We start from the raw sequence: 22832 nt of genomic DNA, 5'->3' as shown, positions 1-22832 counted from the left end.
AACTATATATAAAGAAATACTGTAGATGATAAAAAAATTCCTAAGTACAATGTTTTTGTAACGACAAAAGAATGGGATATGAAGTGAATAATATATGAATGTTAGAGGGAAAAACTACATTTTTTATTTTTTGGACACTCAGAAGTTAATGGGCTTTTTAATGGGCGGTTTTCGTAGCATTAGCATCAGTGCATCACGCCATACGCCCTTATGACGAAAGAATGGGGTATAAAGTGAATAATCTATGAATGTTAGAGGGAAAAACTACATTTTTTATTTTTTGGACACTCAGAAGTTAATGGGCTTTTTAATGGGCGGTTTTCGTAGCATTAGCATCAGTGCATCACGCCATACGCCCTTACGACGAAAGAATGGGGTATAAAGTGAATAATCTATGAATGTTAGAGGGAAAAACTACATTTTTTATTTTTTGGACACTAAGAAGTTAATGGGCTTTTTAATGGGCTTAATGGGCGGTTTTCGTGGCATTAGCATCAGTGACGCCCATATATTTTCTTTCTTTATTTTTTCTTAATAAAAAATAAAAATTCATCTAAATTATTCAAAAATTATGAGTATTCTTAATATTTCGTCCTTTTTCATTAGATATGTGACTCGAGATACTTTTGATGAATTTTTTAATTTTGTTATAGCTGAAAGATATATGTTGTAAATAATTTCAAGTATTATAGATAAGTAAGTAACTGCTCAGTGCCGCCTTTCGCGGGTTTTGAACCCCAATACCTCGACGGTGTATGGGGGAGGTTAAGATGTAGGCAAACCTTACCTCTATCTAAGTAGAGAGGTTGCTTCCAGTTTCTACCTAAATGGTAGAGAAGGTCCTCCAACCTTTGCATGAGATGAGGATCGAACCCATGACTTATGTCTCCAGAGGCAAAGGTATTTACCACTGATCCAACCATGCTGCTTAATTTCAAGTATTATAGATATATAACTTAATTTAGCTAGTAAATAAAAAGATTGATAGTTTTAATAGATCAAGTTGCTTATATTGAAATAATGAAATAAGTCAAATGTTTTATAATGAGTTAAAAGCAATTGATAATGCACTATATATGAGCCCATTGGTTTTCCATCGGTAATTTATCCAATAAAGCCTTTTCTCTAGTTTCACAGTATCAAAACATTTGATTTATTTAACATAATATACTACTTTAATAACACTTTATACAAATCAATATAGCATGTCTATTGTATATACATCAATGAACGTGGTACGAATATCACTTCTCTTTTATACTCGCATATGTTTTCAAAGTCCAGTTTTGGAGATCGAGTTATTATATATATATATACCTAAATATCTAATATACGAGTAATATATATAAACCATTAAACCGTAGATTGTGATCTACAAAAATATTAAACAATTATGTACGAGATTTTAAATATGCTATAAAATGATGCATACACATCAATTCATCAAATTTACTCAATTTTTAGACAAACGATTGTTTAGCAAAACCCACATAAAATATACTCATATGAAGTAGCTAGCTTGGGGGTGGAAGATTGCGTTGTTGTATCATCATTTCATTAAACTGTTTCACCTGCTCTTCCATTTCTTCCCTTAATTTCTTTTGTCGTGCAAGTTCTTCCTCTATAATATCTATCTTGCTTTGCATCTTCTTTTCCCTCTCGACGGCAACTTTTTCCCGCTCCTTTACAACCTTTGCTTGATTTTGTAGCTGTCTACGTTCTTGATAGAATGGGTCGTTTGATTTTACCTTGAAATAAAAGGATATTATCAGCAACACTAATTAGCTTCATTTAGTTGAATAATAGACTATAACGGTTTATATTAAATTTGGATGGTAAATTGGTTGTAATATGAGTCATTTATATTATGAATCATAAATCGAGTTTAAACATATCACAAATGAGTTACATTATGCGGTAGTTATGCCGATCTTACTGGCCTGTAACAACTCTTATATATAACGAGATATATTAGGTACGAATTGTAATGGGTTATAATAATATCAAAATAATATTGGATAACTTATGCACAAAAAGTATTCGTATCCATCAATAAACTATACTTTTCATAATTAAAGATCTGAGTGTAACGAGAGTTCATCTTAATTACATATTAAGTAGTTCAACGTTATATGTGACATTGTGATAATTTGACTGACAAGTGAGTGTGCTTTTTTTTAATTATTGTTTTCAAATCAATTTTCACTATCATTTTCGGACGATTCTTGCCCCGGTAATACCGTGCGGATTTATTTTTATTGTTCAATTTAGTCTTTAATCCAAAACCAAGGTGCAAAAATTCGGTATTAGTCGGGATTTGGTACCAAAAACCCGGTCCCGCCCCGACTCGTATCAGTCCCGTACCGATTCATATGGGACATAATTAAGCGAATATATATAATATACAGAATTTACCTCGATTCTAATCAATTCTTCAAGCTCTTCTATGAGGGCATCCATAGTAGGCCGTTCTTTTGGATCATCCGACAAGCATCGATACGCAATTGCTGAATATTTGTCGATTGAGTTTGCACCAATCATTTGTGCACCTAAAAGAGCAGGATCAACGACCTCATCAAGTCTCCTCTTTTCATACAGTTCTTTGATCAGTTGAGCTGATAACATGAAGCCATCCAGCTTTTCGATGAATAGCCTCCCACAAAGCACTTCAAATAGTACCATACCGAAAGAATATACATTTGCTTCTCTCGTCGCTTGACCACTAAGAATGTAATCGGGTGCGCTATAAACATGGCGAACACTAACGATATCTAAATTTGTTGGGAAGGGCATATACTCACAAATTTTAGCAACCCACTTGCTATCTAGCAAAATATTTCCGCTTTTAAATGACTCAAATTTCAAATTTCGATTATGGAATTCGGATAATCCACGAGCTGCACCGCAACATATTTGAAGTCGTTGGAGCCACGTAAGAGTAGCATTGCTACCTCTGCTTATATACTGATCTAAGCTCCCACGCTCTGCGTATTTATATTCATGGACAGTAACTTTTGCCCTTTTCTCGTAACAATAACCGACAACAGGGAGGATGTTTGGAGGCTGTTGACCAGAGAGTGCTACAAGTGTAGCGAAAAACTGATGCGCGTCTCCTAAAGGGCTATCATTACAAAACCTTCTTATGAAGACCGTTGTAGGTTTTCCTCCTGAGATGGAAAGTTCCCCTCTGTAAACCTGATAATGTTCATTTTCCCAAATACACATCTTAAAGTTTCCGGTTGCTGCTTCAATCTTTCTGATCGGCACTTCCGGTAGTGATATGTAGGTGAGGTACTATCAGTTTGAATAAAGAGAGAAAAGACTGTCAGATAAAAGATCGAATTTTAAAAAAAAGGAGGTCCTATATATATTGAAGATTATTATAATTAACTTAAAATTTTTCATGTATCAATCTCTCCTTATTATATATATAGATAACAATCCGGTATAACCAATTATCATTATTTAAATATTTAACAACATACAAATATTTAAAATAAAAACACGGTGAAAACACTTAAAAACATCATTTTTATCATTTTAAAAGTATATAATGATAATTAGTTATACACTATTTAGTTTATAAACTTTTAATGCATTAAAATATAATGTTTTTAAGTGTTTTAACATTTTTCTTATTTTAAGGTATTGTTCTTATTTTATTGTTCCCCTATATATATATATAATCTCACTTTGGTGGGATGACCACTAGCCGCCACTCCCTACGGAAACGGAGATTCAAACTGACGTTGAATTACCTTGACGTTATCCTTGCCGAGGGTTATGTGGGTACCAAAAGAGATAGGTATTCCTATCAATTTACCCTTTATATATATACATATATATTAACCGAAAAAACCCCTATATGTATGCAAATAATTCCAACAATCAAAACTTACTTCATAAAAATTTGCAATTTGAATTTCTTGCGCGATTTTTTCCATTGATGGCCGTTCTTCGCGATTTAAGTGCAAACATTGATAAGCTATTGCTGAAAACCTTTCTAAAGACTTTGGTGAAATTGTTTCTCTAATACCAGGGTGAATGATTGTATCCAATTTCTTTTCTTCATAGCACTTTCGTGCCAATGCCGACAAAGATCTGCTAATATCATTGTAATCTTGTACATATGCAGGTCTTCCACAAAGAACCTCGAATAAAACAACGCCAAAGGAATAGACGTCAGATTCTTTTGTCAACAAGCCTGTATGTGAATATAGTGGATCGCAATATCCAGGCGTACCTACTGCATTGGAGAAGATAAAACTATATTCTTGGTTAGCTGGACCAAGTTTGGACAAACCCAAGTCTGCTATCTTAGGTACCCCATTTTCATCTAACAATATATTTGCGCTTTTGATATCCCGGTGTAAGACTCTTTGCTGACTCCCCTCCACAGGTTCATGAAGGTACCGTAGTCCCAATGCAGCCCCAATGCATATACGAAGGCGGTCTGGCCAAGTAAGATCGGTTCTACTTATGTATAAGTCGAGACTTTTGTTAGATAGATACTCGTAGACAAGAAGATTCTCACCACCCTCGTCACAAAAGCGTAAGAGGGAGACGAGATTTTCGTGTTTGTATTGAGAAAGCGTCATTACTTCTTTCCAAAACTCAGTGGTTCCTTGTCCAAGTGATCTATCTAAACGCTTTATGGCAACCATGGTGAGCACGCCAGATAGGAGAATTTCTCCTTTATAAACTTTCCCAAACCCACCACGCCCGATACAATTGGTGTCACTAAAATTGTTGGTGGCAGATTTTAAAATATTGAGTGAAATTTTGAGATGTTGGAACTCTTTATTAATGAAAGACATTTATTTATTGATTAGAAAAACAATCGGAAGAAGAGAAAAGGAATATAAGATCGATGAAGCAGTAGTAAGCTAAGCTTGACAAGATTAATTAGAAATTGAATGTGTCTTCTAAATTGAATGCATGTGATGTATTTATATATGTAGTATAAGCGGTTGGGGTGAACTCATAAAAAAAAAAACCTTAAGAACCAATCTGGATCACACATTCTTTCCTTTTTTTTTCTCTTCATTTAAATAATAAAATTCACCCAAATCATTCAAAATGTTCTAATTCACAAACCGTAAATCGTTAGACGAAACAAAAAGCATGGGTAGTCTTAAAATTTCGTCATCTTTCATTAGAGATCTAATTCGGTATACTTTTGACGACTTTTTAATTTTCGTTTTCTTTTTGTAGTTACACATAACTTACACATGTGTAGGTTGAACAAAAAATATGATTCGGAACGGGCTTCGCCCTTAAGGATATTCATAAACCAAAACAAGTGGGGGTGATAGGTCATAGGGTGATAGGTCATAGAGGGTGATAGGTCATAGGGTGATAGGTCATAGAGGGTGATAGGTCATAGAGGGTGATAGGTCATAGGGGGTGACCAGTGAGGGGTGATCTACCTAACGGGCTCCGCCCTTAGCCGCTATGGCTCCGCCATGGAGTGACGGGCTCCGTCCTTGGCCACCATGGCTCTGCCATAGATTGATGGGCTCCGCCCTTGACCTTCATTGTTGTGTACATATGTTTATTTACTAATTTACATGTGAAAACAATGATCCTGCACATGTGTAGGATGAACGTGATGTGAAAAAAAAATGAAAATTAAAAAGTCGTCAAAATTATATCAAATTGAATCTCTAATGAAAGAGGATGAAGTTATAAGACTACCCATGTTTTTTGTTTCGTCTAACGATTTACGGTTTGTGAGATAAAGCATTTTAAATTATTTGGGTGAATTTTCTTATTTAATGAAGGAGAGAGAAAATATAAGAAAATGAGTGGTCCAGATTGATTCCTGAGTTTTTTTTTTTAAGAGTTCTCAAAATAACTTTCCTCGTAAGCGGCTTACATTCATTATTTTAAATCATTAGGTAACGCAGCTTGGCATTATCCGACCAGGCCACTTAATTGGTTTTAAGTCAACATATTTTTGATTTAATTTTGTTTATGTGAAGACCAGCTGCTCATTGGTGGCCGGACAATATTATTTGAGGTCCTTTCCTTTCTGTTTCATTGTGTTTTTTAGTTTCATAGTTCAACTATTGTCATTGTGGCGTATTTTTTAGGTCACCCATCTAGAAATTTCACATCTTCCAAATTAACTATGTTACTGAGATAAACCTAAATATATATATATCACGAACTATTAACATCACTTATAATGTATTTAACATGGATGGGAACCTATATACTATAAAAATTTGTTGATAATGGATCGAGGTGAAGATACATACCTGTTTTTCTTAGTTTTACTGCTTATTTAATCCATATTTAATTATAAAATCGTTTATCTTTTGACATTAACTAACTCGGTATTTAATGCCAGACTTTATCTCTGCGAGTGGATTTGGAGATGTGATTAATTGGAGGTTAATTATGGACAAGTCATTGCGTATTGAAGATTGAGATAAGAAAAGTGGTTTGCCTGGGTTTTGTTTTGGTCAATAGCTAGTCTATACAATATTATATAAAAATGTACGTAGTTGATTTGTTTGGTTTGAAAGAGTTTGCACTTTGCACATACATACTTAACTAACATCATCTATAGTAAATAAATAAAAATTAGTTTCTTTACCTACTGATCAATAGCATAGTCTACTACGGTGGCTCATTTGGTAAAACTTCATTATCGTAACAAATTATTGAGTTTTTATTGAGTTATTTGTTAAAAATTTAGCTCATATTGTATAACGTATGGGTCAAAAACCTGATGACTTGGACATCATGAGTTGTCATAAGTGGAGGACATGGACTCGTGGTGTCCAGAATAAGTTGAGATGGTTAGACAAGATGGTATTTGGTTGCTGTATGACAAAAAGTGTGAATTGCTAGCGGATTAAGGGGGTCAAAATGTTCGCTTAATCGGGTAGTAAACACTTTGGTTATTGACAAACCTAATAATGTGGAAAAGTGAACATTGAGGCTTGATTAAATCTGGCAGATGCCGCATTGTTAAATAGTTTAATGTAATTGGATTAACTTGTTTAACTATCAGCTTCATAATTAAAAATCATGTAACAGTAGTTTAGAAAAAATATGAGTGGTGTAAAAACTTGTGGTGATAATAGGAGGTAACAAGTTAGTAATTTAGCTACTTGTTGTCTCGAAAAATAATGACTAATAGATAGTGATAATAGGAGGTATAAAAATGTAATTTTTTCGAAAAATAATAACCAATGATTTTTCGAAAAATTTATTAATTATTTTAAAACTTTTTTTTTTATGAAAGAGGAATTTTATTCATGAAGAACAAAACTTACAAGGGGCAATTATACAAAAAAAAAAGACAGAACACATATCCACTAGAAACAAAAATGTCGTCAACTATCACGTATCTACTAGTAGAAACTTAAATAGTTTGTCCACATGAAGTCATGTGTTAGTTCGTAATAAGCAATTAATGTTCATAATGACTAATGAGCAATTAATCAGGTTTAGTCCCCTGTAAAGTTTTACAGTGTTAATAATCGGTCGGGTCATTCAGGTGGTTTCAATTTCAAGAGTAAAATATAAAAGTTGGGCCGTTAAAATAACACGGGCTAAGAAAAATTGAAAGTTGGGCCTGGTATATATATAGTATATACTGATATGGAGTATGGACACGCCAACTTTGAATATGGACTATCAGTTTTTCCAAACATCCACTACAAAAAAAATTTCCAATCTATTCACATTTGCTTTTAACAAATGTAAAAAAATTGTTTGATTTGTTCACACTGAAAAAAATGTAAAAAGTATTCAATTATAAAGATGTGAAGAAATTTGAAAAGTTATAAGTTTTTCACACTTATATATGTGGAAAAAAAAGTTTCACGCATTTAAGTGTGTAAAAGTATCTTATTATTCACACTTAAAAGTGTGAAGATTAATTTGTAACACTAAATTTTTTCACAAGAGAAGTGTGAAGAATTTAGGTGTTACAATATAACTTTCACACTTTTAAATGTGAATATATTTGACATTTGTTCATACTTTTGGGTGTGAACTTTTTCTTTTCACATATATAAGTGTGAAAAAATTATAAATTTTTAAATTTCTTCACACTTTTAAATGTGTATACTTTTTAAATATTTTTAAGTGTGAACAAATTAAGAAGTTTTTTCACACCTCTTAAAAATAAGTGTGAATATATGACATTTTTTTTGTAGTGATATTAGTAGACGAGAAACGAAAACAACCCCATCAATCACAGATACTCTTTAATATATTTTATTTTCACCATTAAAACATATAAAGTATCTCATCTTAAATTTTACTCTACATAGTTTTGAAGTAATTATTTGTATGCATTACAAATTGTTATGGGGGTGTAAGTTTTGCAAGTTCAATTTGAGTCATTATTCCCTCGATCAACTGCTCATTCATACTCCAGAAGACGATGCAATAGTGCTTTTTGGAAGTTCTAAAGCTGAAGCTGAGATTAACATACATGTGAAACCATTAATATTGAAATATTAAGATATAGGGGGACAATCAAATAAGAACAGTTTTAAAATAAAAATGGTGAGAACAACTTAAAATCATCATTTTGATGCATTAAAAGTCCATAAAACTGACATACTGCATAACTAATTATCATTATTTAAGTGTTTAACAATACATTGATTCATCAAAATCGAAAAAATCACGTTTTTTGTTGGATGCATCATTTTGATGAATATGCATCCAAGATGGATGCACAAAACAAAAAACATGATTATTTCGATTTTGACGGATGAATATGTTGTTAAACATTTAAATAATGATAATTAGTTATGCAATATGTTAGTTTTATGGACTTTTAATGCATCAAAATGATGTTTTTAAGGTGTTCTCACCGTTGTTATTTTAAAACTGTTCTCACCGGAGTGTTACCCCTAAGATATATATATATATATATATTAAAACAGTAGTTAACCGAGCCTTCTGAATCACTCTTCAAAGTCAAAGTTATGCTAAAAAATTGCCATGTAGGATTTATCTTATGTGGCATCTCTATATTTTTTTAACAATATTTTATTTTTTTTAATTATATTTATAGATATTAAAAAGAAAAAAGATCCAACAAATTACTTATATTAATATTATAATTATAATTATATATATATATATATATCTAATATATATATTAAAACAGTAGTTAACCGAGCCTTCTGAATCACTCTTCAAAGTCAAAGTTATGCTAAAAATTTGCCATGTGGGATTTATCCTATGTGGCATTTCCATATTTTTTTAACAATATTTTATTTTTTTTTAATTATATTTATAGATATTAAAAAGAAAAAAGATCCAACTAATTACTTATATTAATATTATAATTATATATATATATATATATATATATTAAAGATTGAAAGTATCCCCATTTTATTGTTCATAGGGTCTACGTTATTTGGCAACAAAATTTCAAACTCCTTCATTCTCATATATTATTGTCAATATATTTTATTAAGTATAGTAGGATTTTAAATCTTTTTAATGAAAAAATTGATAAATTCGTTTTATTATTGATGTACATATTGTCTTATTCTATGTTTTCTAATAAGTCCTCTACCCCATATGGGTATATTTGTTTTCCCTTAGATGTGTGAAAATAGTTAATGGTACTTTTGTTATAATACTAATTAGTTTGTTTGCTTTCATGACTCTTCAATTTCCACAAATATGAGAAGCCGGAGATTTCTAGAGGTGACTTGGTTTGATGTGTTTGAGATTGTCTTTATATATTAACCCCAACTTCCCCTGTTTCACTCTTATAATAACAATGAAATATATTCCGTTCTTATTGTGATATCCCAGATGTATCGTGGGCCTTGGTTAATTAGTTGTCACAAAGTTTTAGTATGGGCTAAAATATGTGCTTGACAAGTAATAATGGGGAATTAAAACGTTCAGCACCATATTGATTATGTTCACGTCAAGGATTTCAAAATATATATTTATCTAATGGAAGAATTAATGTAGCCATGAATTATAAAAAACTGTGAATATTTAATTGAATGTGCTTAGGATTAAGTGTGTAGCTGAAACCCCATCCATCATTTACCAACAAGACTGATAACAGACAATGAAATTGAAAAGCAAGAGATTTATCATTCATGGGCTATATCACTATATGGTTATACTACACAAGACGCATTGTTATATTTTGTATTTGACATCATGTTGATTCCGTCAACCAACAATTAGTAATGTCTACATAAAAATTGTAAGTTAATATCTTAATCAACTTTTTTTAAAAATCGCGCATCGCGCGGGTTAAAGACCTAGTATATATATAACACGCATTTCAATCATTCATTTATTCTTATTATGAAACTAGACTTATGCCCCCACAATGCAGCGGCGGTGGGAGTAGTGATGTCGGCGAAGGGTGGCGGAGGTGGTGGTGGTGGTGGTGGTGGCGATGGTGATGAATGTAAAAATAATTGATGTTAAAGGTGGTAGTATAGTTATTTTAGGGGATGAAGGATCTCTATTATAAATTATTTTATTGAGGGTATTATTGTGTAACAACCGTGATTCTTGACTCTTTGACTTCATGTACATTTTGACTAATTATTTAGTTAATTAATATATTGAGAACAATCTGGAGTTCAATTAAGTGCAATATGTTCATGTGGATTGATTCACCATTTAATTTGGGACTTGTGCTAGTCGAGGACATTAGTTAGTTCTATCGATTCTTACATTTTAATTAACTAGTAAATGTAAATGGGTCATATCCATGGGTTATGCCCAACCCATGACCCAAAACCCATTTCCAACCCTATCCATTCCTCTCCATCTCACCTCCCAATCATTTATTTCTATCTCTCTTTATCATGAATGCAAGAACAAAATTCTTACACACACTCTCTCTAAATTCATGCCTCATTTAATGTAAATTAGTTAAGATTGGTGGTGGATTAAGCATTAATATCATCATTTATACATCATATCGAAAATTCAAGGTTCAAGGTGCAAGAAAATTCTTCAACTAGGTCAAATTCGGATTTCATCAATTGTGGGAGTTTTGGTAAGTCAAATTCAACTCAAATTTATCATTTCAAAATGTTAAACATGTCATTTTATCAAACCTAAGTGTTCTTGGTCGAACTCGGGTTTAAAATGGGATTTAGGTCAAATTTAGGGTTTCATTAGGGTTTGTGAAAGTCTTGAACGATTTTGAGCAAAGAGTAGTGTTATGTAATGAGTTTTGATATGGGTTTCATCCACTTATGTTCAAAAATGGTTTGGAAACTTCCTCTTGTCGATTCGAAGTCAAAAATCGGATTTTTGGTGTTCTTGAGTTGCTATGGCCAAAATAAGGCATAAAAATGATGGTTTGATTCTAAGTTTGTGATATGGAATTAAGTTCATTTAGGTCTAAGGAATGTTGGTTAGGTTCAAAACCAGGTAATTTAGCTCTAAAAGTCGGATTAGATATCAAAAATGGTGTTTGGGTGTGTCTTGAGTTGTGTTTGGGTTCTAGATGGCATGCTGACCTGCACAGTCGCGCCGCGAATTTTGTGTATCGTTGATCAGAGCTTTTTCTTGTGCCATGAGGAATGTGTGCAGCTTGCGCCACAAGCCAAGCAACTCTCGCCGCAAGTTTGTGTAGTTTTCCTTGGTAGTTTTCAAACGCTTATAACTTTTGATCCATAAGTCCAATCGAGTCATATAACCTTTCGTTGGAATTGTATGAGAGTCTAGTTTCTTATGATAACATCTAATTGTGATGAATCTTTCCTTCGTTTCTAAAAAATGTCAAGTATAGTGCCTTATTCTTACCAGGGAAAGTTGTGTAGCGTCTATGGGTTTGCGACTTGACTTGAGTTAACTAGATCAAATTATTTAAGGGTTTAAAGTTGATATTGATGACATCATGATATACATTGATAGGTCGTGAATGTTTGGTGAACAATTGACATTGTAGCTTATTCTAAACTTAACATCGCAAGCGAAAGTGATTTTCGTAGCTCCCCTTACTCTTTTAAGAGTCGGGCAGAAAAGTGTACTTTCGTACATGATGACATTTGTGAATTGAATGTTTGCTTGATGAAATTTGTTGACGTACAAATATGTGGTTATTATACGATTATTGTATATGCATGTTTGAGTGATTATTAGGTTAGTTGTATATATATTGAAGACGGTAATACTTTTGAAAGGTTGTACATGTGGTGAGAAGGCTGCGGGTGACCCTTTATATAAACATCTATGACTTCTCAAAAATACTATCGTATGAAGTATATGCACATGGTGTTTGGGTAATGTGTGGACATTGATGGATATTGATGAGCAATTTGTGATGCGTTGAGAACAACGATCGACATGAGGGACATGATGACAATATAAACGGGCACTTTAAGTGCTTGATGACATTATATGACTACTTTGAGTACTTGATGACATTTATGGATGACATGAGGACAATTGAGGGACATTTCGTACATGTGTGAAATCATAGAACATGTTAAGACACTTAATGATAACAAATTTCTCGTTCTTTATGCTTGCTTATGTGTTGGATGACATTCGTACGTGTTCTAGTCCAAGGTCTCGGGTTCGAGTCTTGGGTTTCCCATCTCAAGGTATTTTGCATAAGGAGGGGGTTGGAGGTCCAGCAATTCGCTGGTTAAAATTGCCTCCAGTATGTCTGATTCGAAACTAACTTTACAAAAAAAAGTAGGTATATTTAAAATAGTGATAAAAAGGAGGGACAGTTTGGGTTATCAACAACTTAGAAAAAAAATAAAACGAACTAAGCTTTATATTATAATAATGTATATATACTTGTTGAGGGTTGTATGTTGTATAACATTTAATTAAGGATATGTATTATAAGTATACTACCTGGATCCTCAATAACTCTTCAAGCTCTAGTACAACCTCATCCATGGAAGGTCGTTGTTGTGGATCATCATGCAAGCATCGATACACAATTGCTGAATATGTGTCCAGGGAATCTGGGCAGATGGTCTCTTCTGTTAAAAGAGCAGGATCAACAATCTCTTCAAGTTTCTTCTTTTCATAAAACTCCTTCATCAGTTTGGCTGATAACATGTAGCCATCCAGCTCTTCGCTGCATAGCCTCCCACACAAAACTTCAAATAATACTATACCGAAAGTATATACATTGCTTTCAGACGTCTCAAAGCCATGATCAGTATTGTATTCAGGTGATTTATAAGCGTCGGCACCTTTATCTGAATATTGGGGGGATATATCTGAATTAGCTATTTTAGCAACCCACTTGTCATCAAGAAAAATTAAGGCGCTTTTGAAGCCAGGCTCACACAAGCCTTTACTATGGGTGTAAGATAATCCACGACCTGCACCTGCGCATATCTCAAGTCTTTGTAGCCACGTAAGACTAGTAGTATCACTTCTACGCCTGCTTATATACTGATCTAAACTTACACCCTCTGGATACCTATGTACTATAATATTCTCACCCTCTTCAAAGCAATAACCGAGAGTCAAGAAAATATTTGGATGGCGTAGTTTAGAGTACATGTCCAGTAATTTAAAATAACTAAATCCGTGTTCTGAATGCTCATGAAACCTTATTATATATACCTTTGTAGGGATTCCTAAGATGGAAAGTTCCCCTTCGTATATCAAGTCACCAGAAGGATTTTTGCCAATATACAATTGAAAGTTATTGGTTGCAACTTGTATCTCTTTCAATGACACTTCTTGTAGTGTGCCTTGGTGAATGCTCTGTCATTTTGATAAGTAAGAAAACACTTTCAGAGAGTGGGAAATATTAATTAATCAATAATTAGAAACCGGCTCATGGTGATGTTATCGTTTTTATAATCGTTTATTTTTTATATTATTCTAAACACTATATACATATTAATATTTTTTATTTCAATATAATAAGATACTAACAATGTAGAACTAAATACTTAACCAATATTTATTATGTTAGATGATAAAAAAAAAACTTATATAAAGTCATAATTTAATAACAAGGTTTGACAGAAGACAAAAGAAAATGTTATAAAAAAATATAAAAAAAGTGATTTAAAAGAATAATATCAGAATTGGGAATCATTTTCAACAATATAACATTAAAACAACTATTTTCTATAATAATAAGATGTAGGATCTAGTTTCCATAATTAAGTACTTATAAAAATTAAAAATCAATCTATAAAAGTTTAAAATAGATATATATTATATCATTACTTTCATCTAATGGCTCTAATTAAAACCTAAACTTAACTCTAAAAGCCAAAAAGTGTAAACTAGTGATGAAAACAAAAAAAATATAAACTAATGAAACTTTTTTCTTTATAATTATTAATATAGTAAATAGTTTAAGTTTTTTGTGGGCTCATATTTTCTAAGTTAATTATAATTATAATAGCAAAAGTCAAAAATAAAATAAAAGGTCAATTTGAAAAAAATAAGTATTATGCCATTTTGTATTATGTGAATTTCAAATTAGTTAATAAAGAAGATAGACAAGCATATACTGTACGAAAACCTTTTTGAAATGAAAAAATTTGGCGGGGTTTTTATAACAAGTTTTTGTCAAAAATTTTTTATAAAAAAAGTAAAACCGGATTTGAGAAATCCACTTTCATCCATATAGACTAAATCCGGCATTACTAAATCCGGTTTCAGACACACACTTAGAATCCGGATTTGGTTAATCCGGTTTCACCTTCCACTTTGAAACAACATTTAGAAAATCCAGTTTCGTCCGACGTGTTTGAAACCGGATCTCATAAATCCGGTTTTACTTGTTTTATTAATTTTTTTTTTACTAAAACTAAAACACCCGTCCATTTCAAAAAATAATTCTATAGAGTACAGTACTTACCTCGATATCCAATAACTCTTCAAGCTCTTTTGCGACATCAGCCATGGAAGGTCGTTGTTGTGGATCATCCAGCAAGCATCGATACGCAATTGATGAATATTTTTCCAAGGAGCTTGAGCTTATCATTTCTTCTCTTAAACTAGGATCAACAAATTCGTCTAGTTTCATCGTTTCATACAAGTCTATGATGAGTTTGGGTGATAACATGACGCCAGCCACCTCTTCGGTGCACAACCTCCCACACAAAATTTCAAATAGTACCACGCCGAAAGAATATACATTGGTTTTATCTGTCGGAACACCATTATTAATAAATTCTGGTGCGCCATAAGCATGGTCAGCAATGACATGCCTATCTAAACCTTTTGAACCTGGTGTGGATATCAGAAAATCAGTAACTTTAGCTTCCCATTTGTCATCTACCAGAATCTTTGAGCTTTCTATGTCGGTGTAGATGACACATATACTGTGGGCGTGATGTACAGCATGAGCTGCACCGGCACATATCTTGAGCCTTAACAACCACGTAAGAGACGTTGTAGATGAGTTATTGTTACGCCTTATATACTGATCTAAGCTTCCACGACCTGGATATTCATAAACTGTAATCTTCTCCCCTTTCTCCATGCAAAAACCAAGAACAGATATGGTGTTCTGATGTGGTTGACGACAGAGTGTGCCATCTTGCTCCAAAAAATGGCTTTCTGAAAGCTCATCAATATTCATGTACCTCTTTAGAAGGACTGTTGTAGGTTTTCCAGGGATGGAGAGCTCCCCTTTGTACATCTTGCCACATTTATGTTCGCCAATACACATTTCAAAGTTATTGGTTGCTAATTCTATTTCTTGCAATTTCACTTCTGGTACTGAGATTATACTGAAGGCCTATCAGTTTCCAAAAACATAGAAATTACTGTATGATCCAAAAGCGAGTCTGGTATTCCTATCAATTTTTCGGTAATCAAGCAGGAAATTTTATTCTTTTTTTTATAGCGGAATTCCGTTACATGCTAGTAAAAACTGCTGTTACCATTCATCCCTATCTCTATACCTCTATCTTTCTTATAAAACAAATATGAAAAGAGATAAATATAGCGATAATGTGGCAGTGAGAATAAGGGGAAGATGGTGATCATATTGTCGGGAAAGCTTAACTAAGATTGTATATAGTAGCTATTCTATTGTATTCTAGAAGTTCGTAAATATAATTACTTAATAGTATTCGTAGTGAATAATTTATGCCATTTTATAGGTGCATATTTCTTTTGTTTTGGTTATGTTAACTTCAAGTTAGACAAACCTATAATGTACATGACTTACCTCCATTCGTATCAATTCTACAAACTCTTTTGCCACATCAGCCAGTGAAGGTCGTTGTTGTGGATCATCCAGCAAACATCGATAAGCAATTGCTGAATATTTATCCAAGGAGCTTGAGCTTATCATTTCTTTTCTTAAACTAGGATCAACAACTTCGGCTAGTTTCTTCGTTTCAATCAAATCTTTGATGAGTTGGGCAGATAACATGACGCCATCCACCTCTTCGGTGAACAACCTCCCACAAAGAACTTCAAATAGTACCACGCCGAAAGCATATACATCTGCTTCTTTCGACGCTTTACCAGTACTAAGAATGACCTCTGGTGCGCCATAAACACGGTCAGCAGCAATGTCACCTAAACTTGTTGAAGTATTTGGGGCAGATATCATAAAATCACAAACTTTAGCAACCTGCTCTGTATCTAGCAAAATATTTGCACTTCTAAATGCTCTTTGGAATATGTGTCGTTGATGGACTTGGAATAATCCACAAGCTGCACGGAAACATATATTAAGTCTTTGGATCCACGTAAGAGTAGTATTACTACTGTGCCTTATATACTGATCCAAACTTCCACCCTCTGGATGCTCATACACTATTATCTTCTCCCCTTCCTCATAGCAATAACCGAGGGCCGCGATATAAGTTAGATTTTGTAGTTCAGATAAATAGCCCACTGTTTCCAAATAACTCATTGGGCGTCTTGAATGCTCAAGAAAACTTAATATATATACCTTCGTAGGTATTCCAGTGATGGAAAGTTCCCCTTCGTATATCAGGTCGCCACAATCATGTTTGCCAATATACGATTGAAAGTAATTGGTTGCTACTTGTATCTCTTTCAATGGCACTTCCTGTAGTGTGCTTTGGTGAATTCTCTGACAATTTGGAAAGTAAGAGAAGACTTCAGAGTGGGAAATTAGCTTAATTAGAAACTGGCTCATGAAGTTAATCAATTTGCAGAAGTGTAAAGAACATTTTTGTTTTTTCATAGATACCCATGAAATTTTTGAATAGTCACAAACAATAAAGGAATGACTGTTGAAACTTTTGTACGGATGGGGGCTTTTTGGGTACCAATGTTAATTTCATGTTAGTTGATTAATAAAATAGACAAGCCTATAATGTACATGACTTACCTCCATTCGTATTAATTCTACAAACTCTTTTGCGACATCAGCCATGGAAGGTCGTTGTTGTGGATCATCCAGCAAACATCGATAGGCGATTGCTGAATATTTGCCCAAGGAGCTTGAGCTTATCATTTCTTTTCTTAAACTGGGATCAACAATTTCGGCTAGTTTCATCGTTTCATACAAGTCTATGATGAGTTTGGGTGATAACATGACGCCGTCCACCTCTTCGGTGCACAACCTCCCACACAAAACTTCAAATAGTACCATGCCGAAAGAATATACATTGGTCTTATCTGTCCGGACACCATTGTTAATAAGTTCTGGTGCGCCATAAGCATGGTCAGCAACGACACCTTTATCTAAACCTTTTGAGCCTGGTGTGGATATCAGAAAATCAGTAACTTTCGCTTCCCAATTGTCATCTACCAAAATCTTTGAGCTTTTTATATCGGAGTAGATGACATGTATACTATGGGCGTGATCTATTGCATGAGCTGCACCGACACATATCTTGAGCCTTAGCAACCACGTGAGAGGCGTTGTAGATGAGTTATTGCTACGCCTTATATACTGATCTAACCTTCCACGACCTGGATATTCATAAATTGTAATCTTTTCTCGTTTCCCTATGCAAAAACCGAGAATAGATATGGCGTTCTGATGTGGTTGACGACAGAGTGTGCCATCGTGATCCGTAAGATGGTTTTCTGAACGCTCATCAATATTCATGTTCATGTACCTCTTTAGAAGGACTGTTGTAGGTATTCCAAGGATGGAGAGCACCCCTTTGTACATCTTGCCAAATTCATGTTCGCCAATACACATGTCAAAGTTATTGGTTGCTACTTTTATTTCTTGCAATTTCACTTCTGGTACTGAGAGTGTACTGAAGGCCTATCAGTTTGAAAACAAAGATGTTAATGTCAGATCAAAACAAGAAGCTTATAAAAGGTCTGGTATTCCGATCAACTTATTGGTAACCTGAACTTTTTTTTAAAGCAGAATTCCGTTACACCCTACTGAAAACCACTGTCACCATTCATCCCTATCTCTATATGTGCACGGTCCTAGAACAGGACGTTTAGAGGACCGAACCAAAAACCAATTGTGCAAAAATGTAGAACAGAGGACCGGACTAGTGTTTTCGGTCCGATTTATGCTCAGGTTTGTAGCCGGTTTATGCGCTGAAAGGTTGGACCAAGGACCGAGTTTTGGGCTCTAGTTTTTGTGACATGTTTGTTTAATTTCAGAATTTTATTAGATGTGAGAGTCACTATACAAGCAACTAAATATCCAGCTATGTTGGATTTCACTTTTTTTGTCTTCATTGTGACCTATTCATTTTGTGATATTTGATATGTGTCATTGCTCAAAAAAGTGGAGTTTCATTTGTGACAAAAGCCAAGCCATTTTCACTTGTATTCCCAAAATGCATATGCGATATGTCAAAGAGTAGGAGCATCTTAAAGACTGAAACTAATAACTTATTAACAAATAACTCGACAAAAACTGAATATAAATAAAAAAAAACTTATACCTACACAACATATGGTTACAACGATATTCACATTTGCAAGAAAGAAATGTCTTAGTGTTGGTATGTAAGAAGATGTATCATGTATATATGAATTCTTGCTTTCTTAGGGTCCGTTTGGTTCGCAGATTTTTGTGTGTGGAGGAATTGGAATCTGTTAAGTGAATTTAAATTTGATGTAATTGGAATCTGAATGGATTAGAATATGATGGAATTGCAATTTGAATAAATTATAGTATCTTTTGTGTTTGGTTGACCAGAATTGAATGAAATTCATAATATTAGTAATAATAATAATAATATTCTTTAATTAGTAATATTAATATTTTTTACAAAATAAAAAATTATATAAAACATTAATGTTTTTTAATAAATAAATAAAATAGACAAGCGTATAATGTACAGGATTTACCTCGATTCGAAATAACTCTTCAAGCTCTTTTGCAACATCAGCCATGGAAGGTCGTTGTTGTGGATCATCCAGCAAGCATTGATACGCAATTGCTGAATATTTGTCCAGGGAGCTTGAGCTTATCATTTCTTCTCTTAAACTAGGATCAACAATTTCGGCTAGTTTCATCGTTTCATACAAGTCTTTGATGAGCTTGGGTGATAACATGACGCCATTCACCTCTTCTGTGCACAACCTCCCACACAGAACTTCAAATAGTACCACGCCGAAAGAATATACATTGGTTTTATCTGTTGGGACACCATTGTTAATATATTCTGGTGCGCCATAAGCATGGTCAGCATCAACACCTCTATCTAACCCTTTTGAACTTGGTGCGTATATCAGAAAATCAGTAACTTTAGCAAGCCATCTGTCATCAACCAGAATCTTTGAGCTTTCTATATCATTGTAGATGAAATCTATACCGTGGGAGTGATCTACTGCATGAGCTGCACCGGCACATATCTTGAGCCTCACTAACCATGTCAGAGTTGTAGATGAGCTATTATCGTACCTTATGTACTGATCTAACCTTCCACGACCTGGACATTCGTAAACAATAATCTTTTCCTTTTCCTCTATACAATAACCGAGCATAGATATAACATTCGACTGCGGTTGACCACCGAGTTCAAAAACTTGATCCAAAAAGTACTTTAATACATGATTCCCTAAAGGCCCATCATTGTCATCAATATCCATGAACCTCTTTATAAGAAATGATGTTGTAGGTTTTCCAAGGATGGAGAGCTCCCCTTTGTACATCAGACCAAATTCATGTTCGCCAATACACATTAAAAAGTTATTGGTTGCTACTTCTATATCTTGCAATTTCACTTCTGGTACTGAGATTTTACTGACAGTCTATCAGTTTGAAAACAGAGAAAATACTGTCAGATCGAAATTAAGAAGCTTATATAAAGGAGTCTGGTATTCCAATCAAATATTTTGGTAAATAACCAGGACCCCCTTTTTTATATACTGGGATTTGTTGCATATAAAATGCTATGGTACACCCCCGTGAAAACCGCTATCAATAGTCACCCTTGTCTCTGTAGCTTTTTTTTTTAAGGATAATGACATACGAATGTAACTAACTATGAAAAAATGGTTATGTAATGTAGTGACCTACACGGGTGGATATGTGGAAAGTACTTAAAAAAGGATTATGTAATGTAGTGACCGAAAAATGAAGGAAAAGACATATACACTAAAACTATACATATACATACATAAACACTAAACAACAACAACAACAACAACAACATAATAATAATAATAATAATAATAATAATAATAATAATAATAATAATAATAATAATAATAATAATAATAACAACAACAACAACAATAATAATAATAATACAATCCTGTTTTAATATATTGGTAGATATATACACTAACACTATACATATATATACATAGACACTAAACAACAAAATAATAATAATAATAATAATAATAATAATAATAATAATAACGAATAATACGACAACATAAAAATGTTTATCTATACTATATTATAAAACAAAAAGCCCTTGTTTAAATTTTAAGTTTCAACATTTACTTTCCCAAAATGCCCACTATCAATTCTATATTTACCTAAAATAACTATATTACCTATTTTCTCTCCTCAAATCTCAACTAATCATTTTTTTTCTCTCCTCCATAAATCATTTATTCCTCCAATTCATTCAAAATCTTTTATCTAAAAAACCATATATCGATAAATTATAACAATTATATGGGTGTTCGTAAAATTTCATGCTCTTTCATTAGAGATATCATTCGATATACTTTCGACGAATTTTTAAATCCGAGGGCGGAACCCATACGGTTAAGCACTATCACACTCTATGACCTATCAGACTTTATGACCTATCACTCCTAACATCTCACCGCCGCAACGTACGGGTACTTACTCTCGTGTATACTAAAAGACATCTAACCTAACCATTTATTGACCAATCCCAGGTCTCTAATCCACAAATTTGAACATCCATGATGTCATTATTAATTTAATTATAAATTAAAATTTTTAATAACTATTATCATGATGTATTAGTATATTAATATTTATATTATTATTTGTAGAAAAAGTTTAACTAATTAATTTTATCTTTTGTTTTTCATCAATAATTCACACTTGGTTAAAGTTTTTAACCTTACTAAAAACTTAATATTAAATTATTTTGATTTTACAAAATAATTATTGTCTTATACACAATATTTAATATAATTAGCAAACATCGGTGACAATTTTTACATAATTCTATAGATTTTAAACTAATATTCTTTTTGTTTATTTTTTATTAATTGATAATTGACCGATTAATATTTATTTATTTGTATCTAAAACTATATCTTTTAATCCGATCATTAAATCTCAAATAATTTTTTTAGCAATATATTTCATTTTTAAATTTCGAGTTTAATATTCATTTATCTTTTCAGCATATTGATACATTGTTTTAGATAAGAAATAAAGTGTACAATGCTTATGTAAATTGTAATTAACTAAAGTTGGTTTATACCTAGTTACAACTTCCGATTTTTAAGTACGGACAACTCTACTTTGCGATAACTCGCGTTATATCGAAAGGTATCTTAAGGTGATGATAAGCAACAAATTTCAAATCAAAATATATAAACAAATATTTTCTACAAAAAAGTATTATAAAAGAAAATATACAATATATGTGTTCAATGTTTTATAATTATATATATATACCTTTTCATCTGATTTACCTATATTTTTTACATTTAAGTTTACATATTTAACGATTAATCTAGTCTTAAAAATTTCATATACAACCCATGTATTTGACACGAAAATAAATCAAGTAATAATAATAAAATATAATAAAATAAAATCTTAATTCATATATAACATAATAATAATACATAACTTTGTAGGATTAGTTTCGTTATAGTTAGTAGAGTGAGGGATTAAATAGCATCTCGAGTTCCCACTAATTTTTGGTAACTCCTTTGATTTTCTAATAAAACTGATTTTATTAAGAAAATGAAACAACAACAATAATAATAATAGTAATAATAATAATAAAATTAAAAAAAAAAAAATAATAATAATAATAATAATAATAGCAAAAATGAAAACAGATACGTACGTTAAATGCTTCAAAATTAACATAGTGCGGCATATGGCGGCGACGTTCCGTAGTTGGTGCTGCGGCAATCTCCTACAGAAATAATAATAACAATAACAATAATTACTATGATAGTCAAAACAACGATAATAATATGTTGATAAAGAGTGTCGTCGCAAAAAGGTCATCGGAGATTTCACTGGAAAAAGGGGTGTGATCTGTTGAAAAGTGGTCAGAGAAGGTAGAGGGATCGAGTGGATGAAAATTTGAAAAGGGGAGTTTATGAGTGAACTAAATAGGAAAATGAAATCCTCTAACAAAGTAGTCTTAAAATTTTGGTGTACTAACTTTCCTAATCTTAATCCATTTTTCTACACGTGATCATCTAATAATTAAGAGGATTTTTAAGCTAATTTGTTAAGAGGATTAATCATTTTCCAACTAGAT

At 32.6% G+C, this 22832-nt stretch overlaps 2 protein-coding genes across 4 annotated transcripts; both read right to left on the bottom strand.

The window, feature by feature from the left end:
- Window positions 1–1514: 1514 nt before the first annotated feature.
- Window positions 1515–4817, bottom strand: LOC122583646 (serine/threonine-protein kinase PBL27-like). Its single transcript, XM_043756032.1, has 3 exons — window positions 3900–4817; window positions 2416–3294; window positions 1515–1748 (listed from the first exon to the last, which is right to left on the bottom strand). The coding sequence occupies exons 1-3, from the start codon at window positions 4815–4817 to the stop codon at window positions 1515–1517; spliced, it is 2031 nt and encodes a 676-aa protein (XP_043611967.1).
- A 3396-nt stretch (window positions 4818–8213) lies between these two features.
- On the bottom strand, window positions 8214–22646 carry LOC122581716. Of its 3 annotated transcripts, none has more exons than XM_043753979.1 (7): window positions 22407–22646; window positions 19234–20139; window positions 17291–18181; window positions 16151–17029; window positions 14831–15715; window positions 12847–13716; window positions 8214–8443 (listed from the first exon to the last, which is right to left on the bottom strand). In XM_043753979.1, exons 1-7 carry the CDS (start codon window positions 22437–22439, stop codon window positions 8432–8434), a joined length of 4476 nt encoding a protein of 1491 aa, XP_043609914.1. In that variant the 5' UTR covers window positions 22440–22646; the 3' UTR covers window positions 8214–8431. The 3 variants fall into 3 exon arrangements, with proteins under 3 accessions (XP_043609914.1, XP_043609913.1, XP_043609915.1); XM_043753980.1 differs by lacking the exon at window positions 8214–8443 and having other exon boundaries at window positions 13175–13331; window positions 13573–13716; XM_043753978.1 differs by lacking the exon at window positions 8214–8443 and having other exon boundaries at window positions 12746–13716.
- Between the last annotated feature and the right edge of the window lie 186 nt (window positions 22647–22832).

Source organism: Erigeron canadensis, chromosome 9 (genome assembly GCF_010389155.1).
Source record: "Erigeron canadensis isolate Cc75 chromosome 9, C_canadensis_v1, whole genome shotgun sequence".
Classification (NCBI taxonomy): Eukaryota; Viridiplantae; Streptophyta; class Magnoliopsida; order Asterales; family Asteraceae; genus Erigeron; species Erigeron canadensis.
This window is presented reverse-complemented; position numbering and strand designations above follow the sequence as displayed.

Coding starts and splice junctions, on each gene's coding strand:
- LOC122583646 (XM_043756032.1), bottom strand. CDS start 4,817: ATGTCTTTCATTAATAAAGAGTTCCAACATCTCAAAATTTCACTCAAT. Junction 3,295..3,899: donor AAATTGCAAATTTTTATGAA/GTAAGTTTTGAT, acceptor TCAAACTGATAG/TACCTCACCTACATATCACT. Junction 1,749..2,415: donor AAGAATTGATTAGAATCGAG/GTAAATTCTGTA, acceptor TTTTATTTCAAG/GTAAAATCAAACGACCCATT.
- LOC122581716 (XM_043753978.1), bottom strand. CDS start 22,439: ATGCCGCACTATGTTAATTTTGAAGCATTTAAC. Junction 20,140..22,406: donor TTAATTTTGAAGCATTTAAC/GTACGTATCTGT, acceptor TCAAACTGATAG/ACTGTCAGTAAAATCTCAGT. Junction 18,182..19,233: donor AAGAGTTATTTCGAATCGAG/GTAAATCCTGTA, acceptor TCAAACTGATAG/GCCTTCAGTACACTCTCAGT.